At 34.2% G+C, this 14481-nt stretch overlaps 1 protein-coding gene across 1 annotated transcript; it reads right to left on the bottom strand.

The window, feature by feature from the left end:
* Positions 1–1997: 1997 nt before the first annotated feature.
* On the bottom strand, positions 1998–14002 carry LOC139510731 (mucin-22-like). The gene is made up of 4 exons (XM_071297256.1): positions 13862–14002; positions 12954–13165; positions 2835–3987; positions 1998–2012 (listed from the first exon to the last, which is right to left on the bottom strand). Exons 1-4 carry the CDS (start codon positions 14000–14002, stop codon positions 1998–2000), a joined length of 1521 nt encoding a protein of 506 aa, XP_071153357.1.
* Positions 14003–14481: the final 479 nt, after the last annotated feature.

Here is a 14481-nt window from a genome sequence, read left to right as displayed (position 1 = left end):
CATAAACGTACGATGTGCGCATATGATTCTGGATTTACCTTCATCAAGAAATCTCTGTTAAAGTTTCGGAAACAGATACATGGAACATATTTATTCTGATAAAATATTAAAGAAGATTACCATTGAAATCTCAAAACAAACACATTAAGCTGTTAAAAATATTTTAAATAATCATGTTCTTGAAATAAATAACACCATAAATGTATCCTACTTCGCCATATATATGTTACAGTAAATAGGTGAAATTAGGAATTACATGTAATTACTAAAATTTAGGAACTACATGTAATCCCCGATGTACTTAGTAAATACAAGTAATTCCTGAAACGGCCCAGTTATTACCAGTAATTACTAATTTTAAAATGGATTTTTACACCTATTTACTAACTGTTAAAACAATGTTGTAATATGGTCAAAGTTATGGTAATTCTAGCTATAGAAGATCAGTGAGAACTCTTAAAAAGTGATCAGACTAAAATGTACCTTTTTTTGATATAAGAGCATAAGCTACGAGATATAAAATAAATTAAATAGGATTTTTTTTGTTTGTTAAATTATATAAGGAAATTATAATTCACTTTTAGCAGTCAATCTGGTTCTATTTTACTGAAATGAGCAGAGAAACATGGTTGATGATTTTTGCACTTGCAAGTGAATAATTTGACCTCATTGAATACGTATTCATGTGAGCTTCAATTCAACACCTAGCTGGAGATAGGTTACCGATGTATTCAGATTTAAAATTGTAAGGGTTTCGCAGAACCCAGTATCTCGTCTACTTTAGCTGTTAGTCACAGGCTAAACAAAAATGGGGGAAAATATCAAATCTTTTGACTAGTGCTGTAAGAAGCTTCTGTCCAAATTTGGTTAAAATCCAGGATGGTTTATGAAAGCTGCTAAATGTTTAAAAAAAACTTTAACCGCAGAGTGTATGTAATGTTAACTGGGGAAAAAACAAGTCCATTTATAAGGAATTTACTTCTGGATATTATCTTATGATCATAAACAAGCTTCTGTCCAAGATTGGTAGAAATCCAGGATATTCTGAGAAAGTTAAAACTTTAACCACAATGTGAATGTAATGTTAACTGGCATATATGTCCATTTATAAGTAAAATACGGAAAAACTTGATTTTATTTTCACAAAATTTACTTCTTGAAAATTATCTCATAATTATAGTCAAGCTTCTGTTCACGTTTGGTAGAAATCCAGGATAATTTAAGAAAGTTATCAAAATTTAAAGACCTTTAACCACATAGTGAATACTTCTGGATGATGCTAACGACAGAATGGTTTGCTCTGTCTCGCTTTTGCGACAAAGGTCGGAGGCTCGACAAAAAGAAACCTAATCATAATGACAACATTGAAGAAAATCAAAAGGAAAAGCTTATTCAATCCACAAAAGATCATTCTTATACAGATAAAAACGATAATAAAATTTTGTTGCAGGTATATAAGCTGAAGTTTGGAGGTCTTGAAAAACTCATAAAAAAGAGAAACACAAAAATATGAAATGTGACTCTTAACACCATCAAATTGTATAAATTTGTTTGTGAAGAATGTCAGCGTTATCACAACAGTCTGACAATTAAAAGAAGTCGTAAATAAAACTATTTTGTAAAAGGAATTTGACTTATGTCATTGGGCAAGTTTGTATGCATCAACAACAACAAACAACACATATTTTATTTGCCAATCACGGCGCCAAAAATGAGCAGAACAATTACAATGTAATTTTAAAACATAATGTAAAGTAAATTAAAAATAGGTTAAAAAGGACATATTATGATTGATTATGATTTAATTGATTAATGTAAAACATTAAAGCAAATAAAGTAAGCTGAGTATGCCTGATGGAGATTGCAATATAAAGAAATTATGAGATTTTAAGAATTATTCAACCAAATTTGGCATTACCAATTGTTTATCATCAAAAAGAGCTGGCAAAGTTGCCTATAAACTTCTCACAGATGTATATCTCAATTTTGGATTGATATCATTGTCTTGCATGCTGCAAATGATATTAAGTGAGTTTAAATACTCTTAAAACAACCATTTTTTCAGTTTCAATTAACAACCACTAAAAGTGTGCCTTATATTCATTAATCCTTAATCAAGTCAGCCCTAAAATACCTACCCTTTTGCTTTCTTATTTTGTATCTTGGATTATATCTTAACTTTAATTTTAAAACAAAAATATCAAGTTAGTAAATAGCTGTAAAAATGACAAAGAAAATCAGTGAATACCAGTAATCACTGAAACAACTAGTAAATACATGTAATTACTAAATTGGCTAGTAATTACAGGTATTTACTGAAATGTTTAGTAATTACGTGTAATTCCTAATTTCACCTATTTACTGTAACATATACATTATTCAAAATAAAACGACATTACAAATAACACTGATTTAAAACGAAAGTAAAACTTTCTATATGTTCATAGCAGTGATTAAATGACGGATCCATCTAATCCACAATATATGAACATGAAAATAAAAACAAGCTTAAAATGTTAAATAACAACAATAAATATTTTAAGAAAATAGGTAAGTCAGACAAGAAGTAACATATTTAGTTTGATTGTTCACTTCTTTTTTTTATCCAGAAAAGTCGTTAAATCAGCAAAAAGTACAAATAAAAAAACTCCTCCAATGACAAAAATTCCAGTATATCCCATGATTCTAGAAGATAGCCGGCCGTCATAAGCAGATGTATGTTGTCGGATGTAAGCGTTCGTCGAGCGTTTATCTATTTTAAAATTCCAATTTTTTCCCGGCAAATTAGTTTGATTAGAGAGCAAATGACAACTGCATATTTGGGTGCTGTTTACGAAAAAGGTTCCAAGCATTGTGAACTCTACTGGTAAATAATCTGTATTTGGTTTAAATGAGGTTTCTTGCTTGGTTGTGGTAATCATCGGTAGTTCTTGCGGTTCTGGTGAGGTTGTTGGGTTAGTTTTAGATGATACAGTAGTTGTTGCTGATTCGGATACTGAATATGTAAATGACGTGAAAATTTGTTTTTTCGTTGATTCCGAAGTGGTTTCCATAACTGTTGTATCGGGTGTACTTGCCACAGTTGTAGCTTGTGCATCAGTTGTGCCTGCCACAGTTGTAGTTTGTGCATTAGTTGTGCTTGACACAGTTGTAGTTTGTGCATCAGTTGTGCTTGCCACAGTTGTAGTTTGTGCATCAGTTGTGATTGCCACAGTTGTAGTTTGTGCATCAGTTGTAGTTGCCACAGTTGTAGTTTGTGCATCAGTTGTGATTGCCACAGTTGTAGTTTGTGCATCAGTTGTGATTGCCACAGTTGTAGTTTGTGCATCAGTTGTACTTGCCACAGTTGTAGTTTGTGCATCATTTGTGCTTGGCACAGTTGTAGTTTGCGCATCAGTTGTGCTTGCCACAGTAGTAGTTTGTGCATCAGTTGTGCTTGACACAGTTGTAGTTTGTGCATCTGTTGTGCTTGCCACAGTTGTAGTTTGTGCATCAGTTGTGCTTGACACAGTTGTAGTTTGTTCATCAGTTGTGCTTGACACAGTTGTAGTTTGTGCATCAGTTGTAATTGCCACAGTTGTAGTTTGTTCATCAGTTGTACTTGCCACAGTTGTAGTTTGTGCATCAGTTGTGCTTGGCACAGTTGTAGTTTTCGCATCAGTTGTGATTGCCACAGTTGTAGTTTGTGCATCAGTTGTACTTGCCACAGTTGTAGTTTGTGCATCAGTTGTGCTTGGCACAGTTGTAGTTTTCGCATCAGTTGTGCTTGCCACAGTTGTAGTTTGTGCATCAGTTGTGCTTGACACAGTTGTAGTTTGTGCATCCGTTGTGCTTGCCACAGTTGTAGTTTGTGCATCAGTTGTGCTTGACACAGTTGTAGTTTGTGCATCAGTTGTGCTTGACACAGTTGTAGTTTGTGCATCAGTTGTACTTGACACAGTTGTAGTTTGTGCATCAGTTATAATAGAGGTTTTATAGATGATGACACTATCAAATATATAATGTTTAAATTTTACATTTTTTCAAGAGTATCAAAATTTCAAAAGCAGACTTTCAATGAAAATTTGATGAACATTAACTCTGAAATGGGGGATTGCCTCCCCTGACTCATGATGAATGAATGATCTATGAATAATCAGAAATATATCATATACTATCAGATTATTTTATTATGTGAAATAATTTGAATAGGCGTTGCCTTTTGTCAATTCCCTTTGTTTAAATGTACGTTTGATATTTGAACAATTAACCCTGAACTTGTTGGTGACATAGGCGACATCCACAATATACGCCTATTTCTCAAGGAAAGAGTGACGAAAGATACCATCGGGACAGTCAAACTCATAAATCTAAAACAAACTGACAAAGCCATGGCTAAAAATGAAAAAGACAAACAGAAAAACAATAGTATACATGACACAACATAGAAAACTAAAGAATAAACAACACGAACCCCACCAAAAACTAGGGGTGATCTCAGGTGCTCCGGAAGGGTAAGCAGATCCTGCTCCACATGTGGCACCCGTCGTGTTGCTTATGTGATTACAAATCCGGTAAATAGTCAGTATTCACCTCAGAAACTTACAAAACCTTTGAATAGACTTATTAAGAAGGGATATAATTACGATACTGTTGTCAAGTCATTAAAGATTGCATATTTTGGCGTTAATATTGAGTCACTGATAAGGTCTTTGCATCGGAACTAAACACATTTATTCTAAAACAGTTGTTGGCATGACACGGGTTATGTTCTTTTCATATATGTTATGATGGTATGATACTAAACCCCTAACGGGAAGGATTGTGCCTGATGTTCATATGATGAAATCATAATCTTTCAGTCAGTTTAATTGAAGTCTGGAGCTGGCATGTCAGTTAACTGCTAGTAGTCTGTTGTTATTTATGTATTATTGTCATTTTGTTTATTTTCTTTGGTTACATCTTCTGACATCAGACTCGGATTTCACTTGAACTGAATTTTAATGTGCGTTTTGTTATGCGTTTACTTTACTACATTGGTTAGAGGTATAGGGGGAGGGTTGAGATCTCACAAACATGTTTAACCCCGCCGCATTTATGCGCCTGTCCCAAGTCAGGAGCCTCTGGCCTTTGTAAGTCTTGTATTATTTTAATTTTAGTTTCTTGTGTACAATTTGGAAATTAGTATGGCGTTCATTATCACTGGACTAGTATATATTTGTTTATGGGCCAGCTGAGGGACGCCTCCGGGTGCGGGAATTTCTCGCTACATTGAAGACCTGTTGATGACCCTCTGCTGTTGTTTTTTATTTGGTCGGGTTGTTGTCTCTTTGACACATTCCCCATTTCCATTCTCAATTTTAATTCGGTAGGTCACATTCATGAAATGGAAGGGGATTGTATACGTAGTTACGACGTAAGGAACATATCCGATATCATTTGTGAAACGGTTATTCCATAACGGTCAACCAACTCGTGATGGCGTCCGTAAAATTTACGAAGGAATGATTTCAACTTCACCATTTGGAATTCTTGGTTTAATAGCTTCCTTGTGAGCAGTAACCCTCTCTCAAGTGTCTCGGAAATATATTATTCCCGAATCGGAAACACATTTTTTGTGGACGTATATAAACAAACTACAGGTGTGAGTTTGTAAATATTATGGTTTTAGATGAATGCTTAGGTTAATTGCATGACAAATTAAGCGCAGACACCGAATTATTACTTCCCATGAAATACGTCGGTTTTGAGCTCCGAAACCGAATTATACCTTCACATAAAATAAAACATCAGTTTGAGGAGCGTAAAAACTAGTTTAGGAATATCGCGGGAGGTCGTCATCCATTTAGAAAAATACCCAAACAAAAGCATGCAAATTTCAAGTGTGACGGTATGGAGTGTGATAATGTAGCACATATTGCAAAGAAACGAAAACTTAAAAAAAAACCACACAAGCATTTTTTAAAAACGTTTTTCAACAACAGCAACAAGAAAATCATCATAAAATGTGATAATGTAATAATACTTATTAAATACTTAATATAGCAATTTTGATAATAACATGTTTTGTAATCGTTTAAAAATCTATAGATTCAGAATTTGTAACTATTTCGTGGCTGATTTATGTATGCTATTAGACAATAATCCATCGTGTGTAGATAAAAATGTCTCCTGAACTGCTTCTACAAGAAACTCGAAACTCGATAAAACATAAACTTCAAATAACCAAAAAAAGCAATCTTTTAACTGATAGAATGCAAATAGCATCTTCGCTAGCCAATTGTTACGATCCAGTCCCTTTCTCTCCACAGTACAGAGAAGGCAACTGAACCGTAACCTTTAGCTAGCGAAGATGTTCAAATAGATGTTTATTTAACATTTGGTCATACGAGAGATACAAACATTATTATTTTACTTACGCAATAAAATTGGCATTTATCACTTTCATTACTATGTCATGAACATATTCATTGTTACAATTAAAACAAGAGTTGATTAAAAAAACCCGAGAAACTTTATGTTTTCTTATACATTTTTCGATTACTATTTCTGCATAATTATGTTTGTTCAACAAAATCTCCTTTTGAGATATATGCATAGAAATGATTTTCATTCTGATTTATCTATAGGGATAACAAAGTCGATAGAATTTGTACAACTTACTATTTTGACAGAGTATGGCATACTGATTATTTCATCCATGTGTCTTCCACACCCAGCTAGAAGTTGATACATATTGAAGGCGAACACAGTTTTGATCATAGGTTGAAAAACATATAGCATTTGATTCTTCCATGCAGTTTGGTTCACCATGACCAGGGTCCCAGTTTGTAAACGAACCTAACTCTTGATTATTAACCCATGAAAAATGAGAAGTTGATGGTATGTGCCATTCTAGTCCTATCCAGACTTGTTCTAAACTGTTTATGAAAAATAGTATATCAAAGCATACGTACACAAAAAACATAATAATTATAACCTTAAATTCTGTTATTGATACAATATATTCGATTACTTCAACAGTCATGGAGCGTTATACTTTATAACATGGAAAGTGCAATTAAACACAAAATTAGTTCTAAATGATTTTAGATGACTTATTGTATCACAAACATTTCAATCAAATCCGTACTTTTGGTATCTAAAGAAAAATACTTCCTTTCCTGTACAAATACAACTCTATCTGAAAAGGAACTAAAAGCGATGTATCAACTGTTAATTGGGACGAAAGATACCAGAGGGACAGTCATACTCATAGATCGAAAAAAAACTGACAACGCCATAGCTAAAAAATTAAAAGACAAACAGACAAATAATAGTACGAAAGACACAACATAGAAAACACTAAGCAACACGAACCCCACTTAAACCGGGGTGATTTCGGAAGGGTAAGCAGATCCTGTTCCACATGTGACACCCGTGTTTTTAATGTTATTACAAACCCAGTAAAAAGTCTAATTTGGTATTATACATATAAACTGAATGGGTCTATCATGCCCATGCTACGTCAATCTTTAAATACCCAAATGTTGCAAAACAATCATCCTATCTCCAAGACAAATATGTTGTTGTCCCCGCATATAAAGCCACAAACAACATCGTTTTTGTGTGTAAAACTCATTACATTAACTGCTTGATAAACGAATCAGGTATTGACAAATCACTTGGAAACTCAACGTATATCCTCACGACTCTTACCGAAGAGGAAATCCTGGATAATCATAGGTCTGTTCTATGTTCCTTTGGAATTTCAACCAAAGATGAAGAACTGGATCTTCCATCACTGTATTGGATACCTAGACTACAAAAGTGTCCTTACAAACTACAGTATATTGCTGGGTCTTCCAAGTGCTCCACAAAATCTCTTTCTAAATTATTAACATCTGTTTTATCAGTAATCAAAGACGGGCTTCAAAGTTATTGTGAAACTGCCTATTCTAGAGGTGGCGTGAATCAGATGTGGATACTTAAAAATTCCAAAGATCTTTTAGAGTATATACAATCTAATTCTCTTTCATCTTGCAATAGTATTAAAACATTTGACTTTTGTACACTTTACACAAGTATTCCACATTTCAAACTTAAAGACACATTGAAAGAGTTGGTATTGCTTTGTTTCATAAAAAAGAATGGCCGACGTAGATACAAGTATCTTGTCTTAGGGAGGGATAAATCCTACTTTGTAAAGGATCACTCTGATTCAAACAAAAAATCCTCTGAAACTGACATTATCAAGATGCTTGATTTTTTGATGGACACCATATATAATTATTACGTTCGGAGGACGTGTTTTTCAACAGACTGTCGGCATTCCAATGGGAACCAATTGTGCCCCTCTTCTTGCCGACTTTATTTTTATTATTATGAGGCTGACTTTATACAGGAACTTCTTAGGAAGAAAGATAAAAGTTAGCAATATCCTTTAACTCTACTTTCCGCTATATAGATGACGTTCTTTCACTAAATAATTCAAAATTTGGTGACTATGTTGAATGCAAATATCCCATCGAACTAGAAACAAAGGATACAACAGATACAATAAATTCGGCCTCATATCTTGACTTACATCTAGAGATTGACAATGAGGGTCGGTTGAAAACGAAACTTTACGACAAAAGAGATGATTTCAGCTTTCCAATTGTGAACTTTCCATTTCTTAGAAGCAACATTCCAGCATCACCTGCATACGGGGTTTATATCTCCCAATTGATACGATATTCCCGTGCATGCATTTCCTATCATGATTTTCTTGATAGAGGGTTGCTGCTCACAAGGAAGATATTAAACCAAGAGTTCCAAATGATGAAGTTAAAATCATCCCTTCGTAAATTTTACGGACGCCATCACGAGTTGTTTGACCGTTATGGAAAAACCGTTTCACAAATGATATCAGATATGTTCCTTGCCTCGTAACTACGACCCTTCCCTTTCATGAATGTAACCTACCGAATTAGACTATTTACCGGATTTGTTATAAATAAAGGCAACAGTAGTATACCGCTGTTCAAAACTCATAAATCCATGGACAAAAAACAAAATCGGGGTAACAAACTAAAACCGAGGGAAACGCATTAAATATAAGAGGAGAACAACGACATAACACCGAAACGTAACACACACAGACACGGACCAAGCATCAGACAAAACACCACGAGAATAACAAATATAACATGAAAACCAAATACATGAATTTGGGATAGACAAGTACCGTGCCACGTCTTATCTCAATTTCTCAAAAATAAGAGAAAACACAAACGACTCAACGTTAAAATGCAACACACACAGAAACGAACAATAATATAACAATGGCCATCTTCCTGACTTGGTACAGGACACTTTTAAAGGGGAATAAAAGTGGTGGGTTGAACCTGGTTTTGTGGCATGCCAAACCTCGCACTTTAATGGCAAAGTTAAATATAACATTGAAATGACAACATAATATTACAGGACTACAATACAAATTATTAGGAGAACATATTAGACAAAGAAAAACATGATTAATAGATAACATAAAAGCATCAGGTTTAAAATTCAATACGCCAAAAACGCGCCTTGTCCACACAAGACTTACAAGTGACGCCCAGATATAAAAGATCGAAAGTGAAAAAAGTACAAAGTTGTACAACACTGAAGATCAAAAGTTGAAAAGGTTTCGCCAAATACGGCATTGTTTTTATGACCGGGATAAGAACATTCTTATTATATAGAACAATTCATGCTATTGCAAACAGTAAATTTAATCAAATGAATATGAAAGAGATATACATAAAGAAACTGAAGTATTAACTAATTACAGAAAACTAAACCCGAATACATAACGCCCAGATATAAAAGATCGAAAGTGAAAAAGGTACAAAGTTGTACAGCACTGAAGATAAAAAGTTGAAAAGGTTTTGCCAAATACGGCATTGTTTTTATGCCCGGGATAAGAACATCCTTATTATATAGAACAATTCATGCTATTGCAAACAGTAAATTTTAACAAATGAATATGAAAGAGATATACATAATGAAACTGAAGTATTAACTAATTACAGAAAACTAAACCCGAATACATAATGCTATTAAAGTTTAACACAGAATAGACACACCCGAATCAGTCCAGGCGTCAACGTAATTAAAAAAAATGTGTGACGTCACATACGATGGCGAAAAGGCACAAACGTTATGCCACATTTGAATTTATGAAATTTAGAAACAGCATGACGTCACATATGAAAAACTATCAAAGTGAGATAGAATTAGGATTGATTTAAGATTATATTAGAACTAAATACTGATAATTCATTTAAACAAAATGCATATTGCAATACTTATTTAAAATAACAATTAACTGTAATATATTGTTACGGCCAGAAATCGCCTTTAAATTGTAGCCAACAAAAGACACAAATCAATAGTAAAATTTAACAATATTTAATATACAAAAGTTTACAAAAGGTATTACACAAATATTACTGTTAACTTAACTGTCAAAATATGAGTCCAATCTGTTATCTTTATCTGTATCCGGAAATCTTTCGGAATCCAATTTGAATATTACGTTCACTACTAATGTCACAATCCAGTATGATGTTGTTTAAAGAATAAAAGTGTCAATCCAAATGCTGTGAATACTAATGTCTATCAATGTCTATGTCCAAGTTTAATTATGAGAGTTTAACTTTAGTGTCTGTATATATAGTGTTGTCATGGAAAATTCTAGAACACTCTATAATGGAACATTGTGGAAAATCCTGGAAAGTTACAACGGAAGTTTCTGGAATATCGTAGAAGTTTAAATTACGCATTTTTTATAAGGATCATTCTAGAAATTTCCAATCATTCTGTGATTGTTCCAGTGATTCCTAAACTGCACAGTTATAAGATTATTTGGTAACCAACTATCAGGCCATACAACACAAATTAGGCCAACATAAATAAACATAATAATTACAATATCATAACACCTCCCCCCTTAAAAGAAGTTTTAGTGTAACAAAAACTTATCATGAATAATATGAACAAAAATACATAATATATACAAAGTGATTTAATAAGCTCTAGATAAAGCATCAGCTATTACATTATCTTTACCCTTAATATGTTTTACAATTACATCATATTCCTGTAACAATAAACTCCACCTAGTCAACCTCTGATTCTTGTTTCTCATTTTATGCATGAAGGTGAGAGGATTATGATCAGTATAAACAAGAATAGGATATACAGTGGGATTTAAATATACATCAAAATGTTGAAGTGCTGACAACATTGAAAAACACTCTTTTTCAATAGTTGAATAATTTTTCTGATGTTTATCTAATTTCTTAGAAAAATATGATATAGGTTTCTCAACATTATCATCTGTCTCTTGATATAAAACAGCTCCTATTCCTACATCGCTTGCATCAACAGCAAGTTTAAATTGTTTTTCAAAGTCTGGAGTAATCAGAACTGGACTATTAATTAAAAGTGATTTGCTATTTTCAAAAGCTTTTTGACAATTTTTGCTCCAGATAAATTTAGAATCTTTCCGTAAAAGATGAGTCAATGGTTGAACAACAGTAGCAAAATTTGAACAAAATTTTCTGTAAAATCCAGTCATGCCTAAATATCTCATAAGTTGCTTTCTATTTGTAGGAGGAGAAAATTTGGAAATAGCTTCCACTTTAGCCATAATAGGTTTCACTTGACCTTGGCCAACTGTATGCCCTAAATAATCAACAGTGGCCTGACAAAATTCACTTTTACCAAGATTAACAGTCAAATTTGATTGTGACAATCTATCAAAAGTATCATACAAATGTGTTAAAGGCTGTTCCCAGCTATCACTACATACAATTAGATCATCAATATAAGCATAACAACAGTTCAAATCTTTTATAACATTATTGATCATTCTTTGAAATGTAGCTGGTGCACTTTTCATGCCAAATGGCATTACAGTATATTGAAATAAGCCATCTGGTGTAACAAAAGCTGATATTTCACGAGCTCTCTGTGTCAATGGAACTTGCCAATAACCTTTCAATAAATCAAATTTGCTCACAAATTTTGCTTGACCAATATTGTCAATACAATCGTCTATCCTTGGAATCGGATAGGAATCCGATTTTGAGACTGAATTTACTTTTCTGAAATCAGTCACGAAACGAAAAGTTTTATCTGGTTTTGGCACAAGGAGACAAGGAGAGCTCCATTCACTGTTACTCGGCTCAATAATATCATTGTCAAGCATATATTTAATTTCTTTTCTCATAACTTCAAGTTTGAGTGGATTGAGCCTGTAAGGATGTTGCTTAATTGGAGAAGCATCTCCGACATCAACATCATGACAAACAGCAGTGGTTTTGTTTGGCACATCTGGAAAAAGATTTTTAAAAGAAAATACCAAAGTTTTTATTTCTTCTCTACGATCAAAAGACAGATGTGCAAGTTTTGAATCTAAATTTGACAAAATTTCTGAATTTTTCAATCTAACTGTCTCTTCCATAGTTTTACAACTAAAAGTTGGTTCAATTACATCTGGTTTGTCATGATTGTTCTCAAAGTTAACCATGCCTAAAGTGGCAACTGGTTTACTATCACATAGTACATTAGTACGCTCAAAATATGGTTTTAACATATTAATATGACACACTCTATTTTGTTTGCGCCGACCTGGAGTTTTTACAATATAATTCAAATCATTAATTTTATTCTCTATTGTATAAGGACCACAATATTTAGCCTGTAAAGGATGTCCAGGGACAGGCAGAAATACAAGTACCTTATCACCAGGCTCAAAAACTCTGTCCCTGGCAGCTTTATCATACCATATTTTCATCTTGTTCTGTACATTTTTTAAGTTTTTCTGAGCAATTTGACAAGCAGTATACAATTTTTCTTTAAATCTAGATACATAGTCTAAAAGATTCAAGTCAGTATGTTCAGTAAGCCACTTTTCCTTAATCAATTTTAACGGTCCCCTTACAGTATGACCAAATACCAACTCAAAGGGACTAAATCCAAGGGATTCTTGAACAGCCTCTCGAACCGCAAAGAGTAGAAAGTGAACTCCATCATCCCAGTCTCTGTCAAATTGAAGACAAAAAGTTCTAATCATGTTCTTCAATGTTTGATGAAAACGTTCTAAGGCACCTTGAGATTCTGGATGATAAGCACTTGATCTGTACTGAGCAATCCCTAACTGGTATACGACTTGCTGAAATAAACCTGACATGAAATTTGATCCCTGGTCGGACTGTATAGACTTAGGAAGTCCTACTAATGTGAAAAATTTGATCAAAGCTTTGACGATAGTAGGTGTCTTGATATTTCTGAGCGGAATAGCTTCAGGAAAGCGGGTAGATGTACACATGATTGTCAATAAATATGCATTTCCAGTCTTGGTCTTTGGTAAAGGTCCAACACAGTCAATTAGAACTCTGCTGAAAGGTTCGTCAAAGGCTGGAATAGGCAGAAGTGGTGCTGGTGGTATTTTCTGGTTAGGTTTACCAACAACCTGGCATATATGGCATGATTTGCAGTATTCTGCGACATCATTTCTAAGTCTGGGCCAGTAGAAATGTTGCAATATTTTTAGGCAAGTCTTCCTTATACCTAAGTGCCCAGCCAAGGGGGTGTCATGGGCAAGACCAATAATTTCTTGCCTATAAACTTTAGGCACCACCACTTGGTATAGCACTCTCCATTCCTCCTCTGGGGTGGCATCAGGAGGCCTCCACTTCCTCATTAAAATGCCGTCCTGATGGTAATAGCATTCGGCCACTTTGTCTGCTTCCTCCTGTGGTTGAGCTCTCTGGCTGAGCTGAAGAACCTCAGGGTCTTTATGTTGTTCTTCAGATAAATTCTTTCGGTCTAATGAATGGCTGTTAACGTCTGGCCATGGCATAATAACATTCTTGTTAACACTAGGTGGTCTTGTAATGGCCTTTTCTGAGCTACCAGGACCTTCAATGTCAGCTATAAAAGTGTCAGAAAGGTCCATGTAATCAAACTTGTCTTCTTGCAAATTCTGATTTTGTTGTTTTCTAGCCATCGCCCTAGTAACCACACAAGTTGGATACAATTCAGCATCATCTTCAGGTGATTTAACATCCACCACCGGTTCACTGGTAACAATTGGTTCAGCAACCACTTTGTTCCTAGCTAGATCATTTCCTAGCAATAATGTAACACCCTCAACAGGGAGATTAGGACGAACACCTACAACAACTGGTCCAGTTATCAAATCTGACTTCAGATAAATACGATGGAGAGGAACATCTATACAACCTAACTCTACACCTTGTAACAAAACGGAGGCACCAACAGAAGTATTCTCGAACAAAGGCAACACACCTTCTAACAATAAAGTCTGAGAAGCTCCAGTGTCCCGTAAAATCTTAATAGGCTGAAGAGTGGTATCATCAACAATAGAAACAAACCCATCAGACATAAAGGGTTTGTATTCCTCCATGTAATCACAAAAACTGGACTTAAAAGCCTGACGCGCAGGGCATTCCAATGTACTGGTAT

This window comes from Mytilus edulis, chromosome 2 (assembly GCF_963676685.1).
Source record: "Mytilus edulis chromosome 2, xbMytEdul2.2, whole genome shotgun sequence".
NCBI lineage: Eukaryota > Metazoa > Mollusca > Bivalvia > Mytilida > Mytilidae > Mytilus > Mytilus edulis.
This window is presented reverse-complemented; position numbering and strand designations above follow the sequence as displayed.

Coding starts and splice junctions, on each gene's coding strand:
- LOC139510731 (XM_071297256.1), bottom strand. CDS start 14,002: ATGGCTAGAAAACAACAAAATCAGAATTTGCAAGAAGACAAGTTTGAT. Junction 13,166..13,861: donor CACCTAGTGTTAACAAGAAT/GTTATTATGCCA, acceptor GGTTTATTTCAG/CAAGTCGTATACCAGTTAGG. Junction 3,988..12,953: donor CTTGGATTTAGTCCCTTTGA/GTTGGTATTTGG, acceptor TATATTTGATAG/TGTCATCATCTATAAAACCT.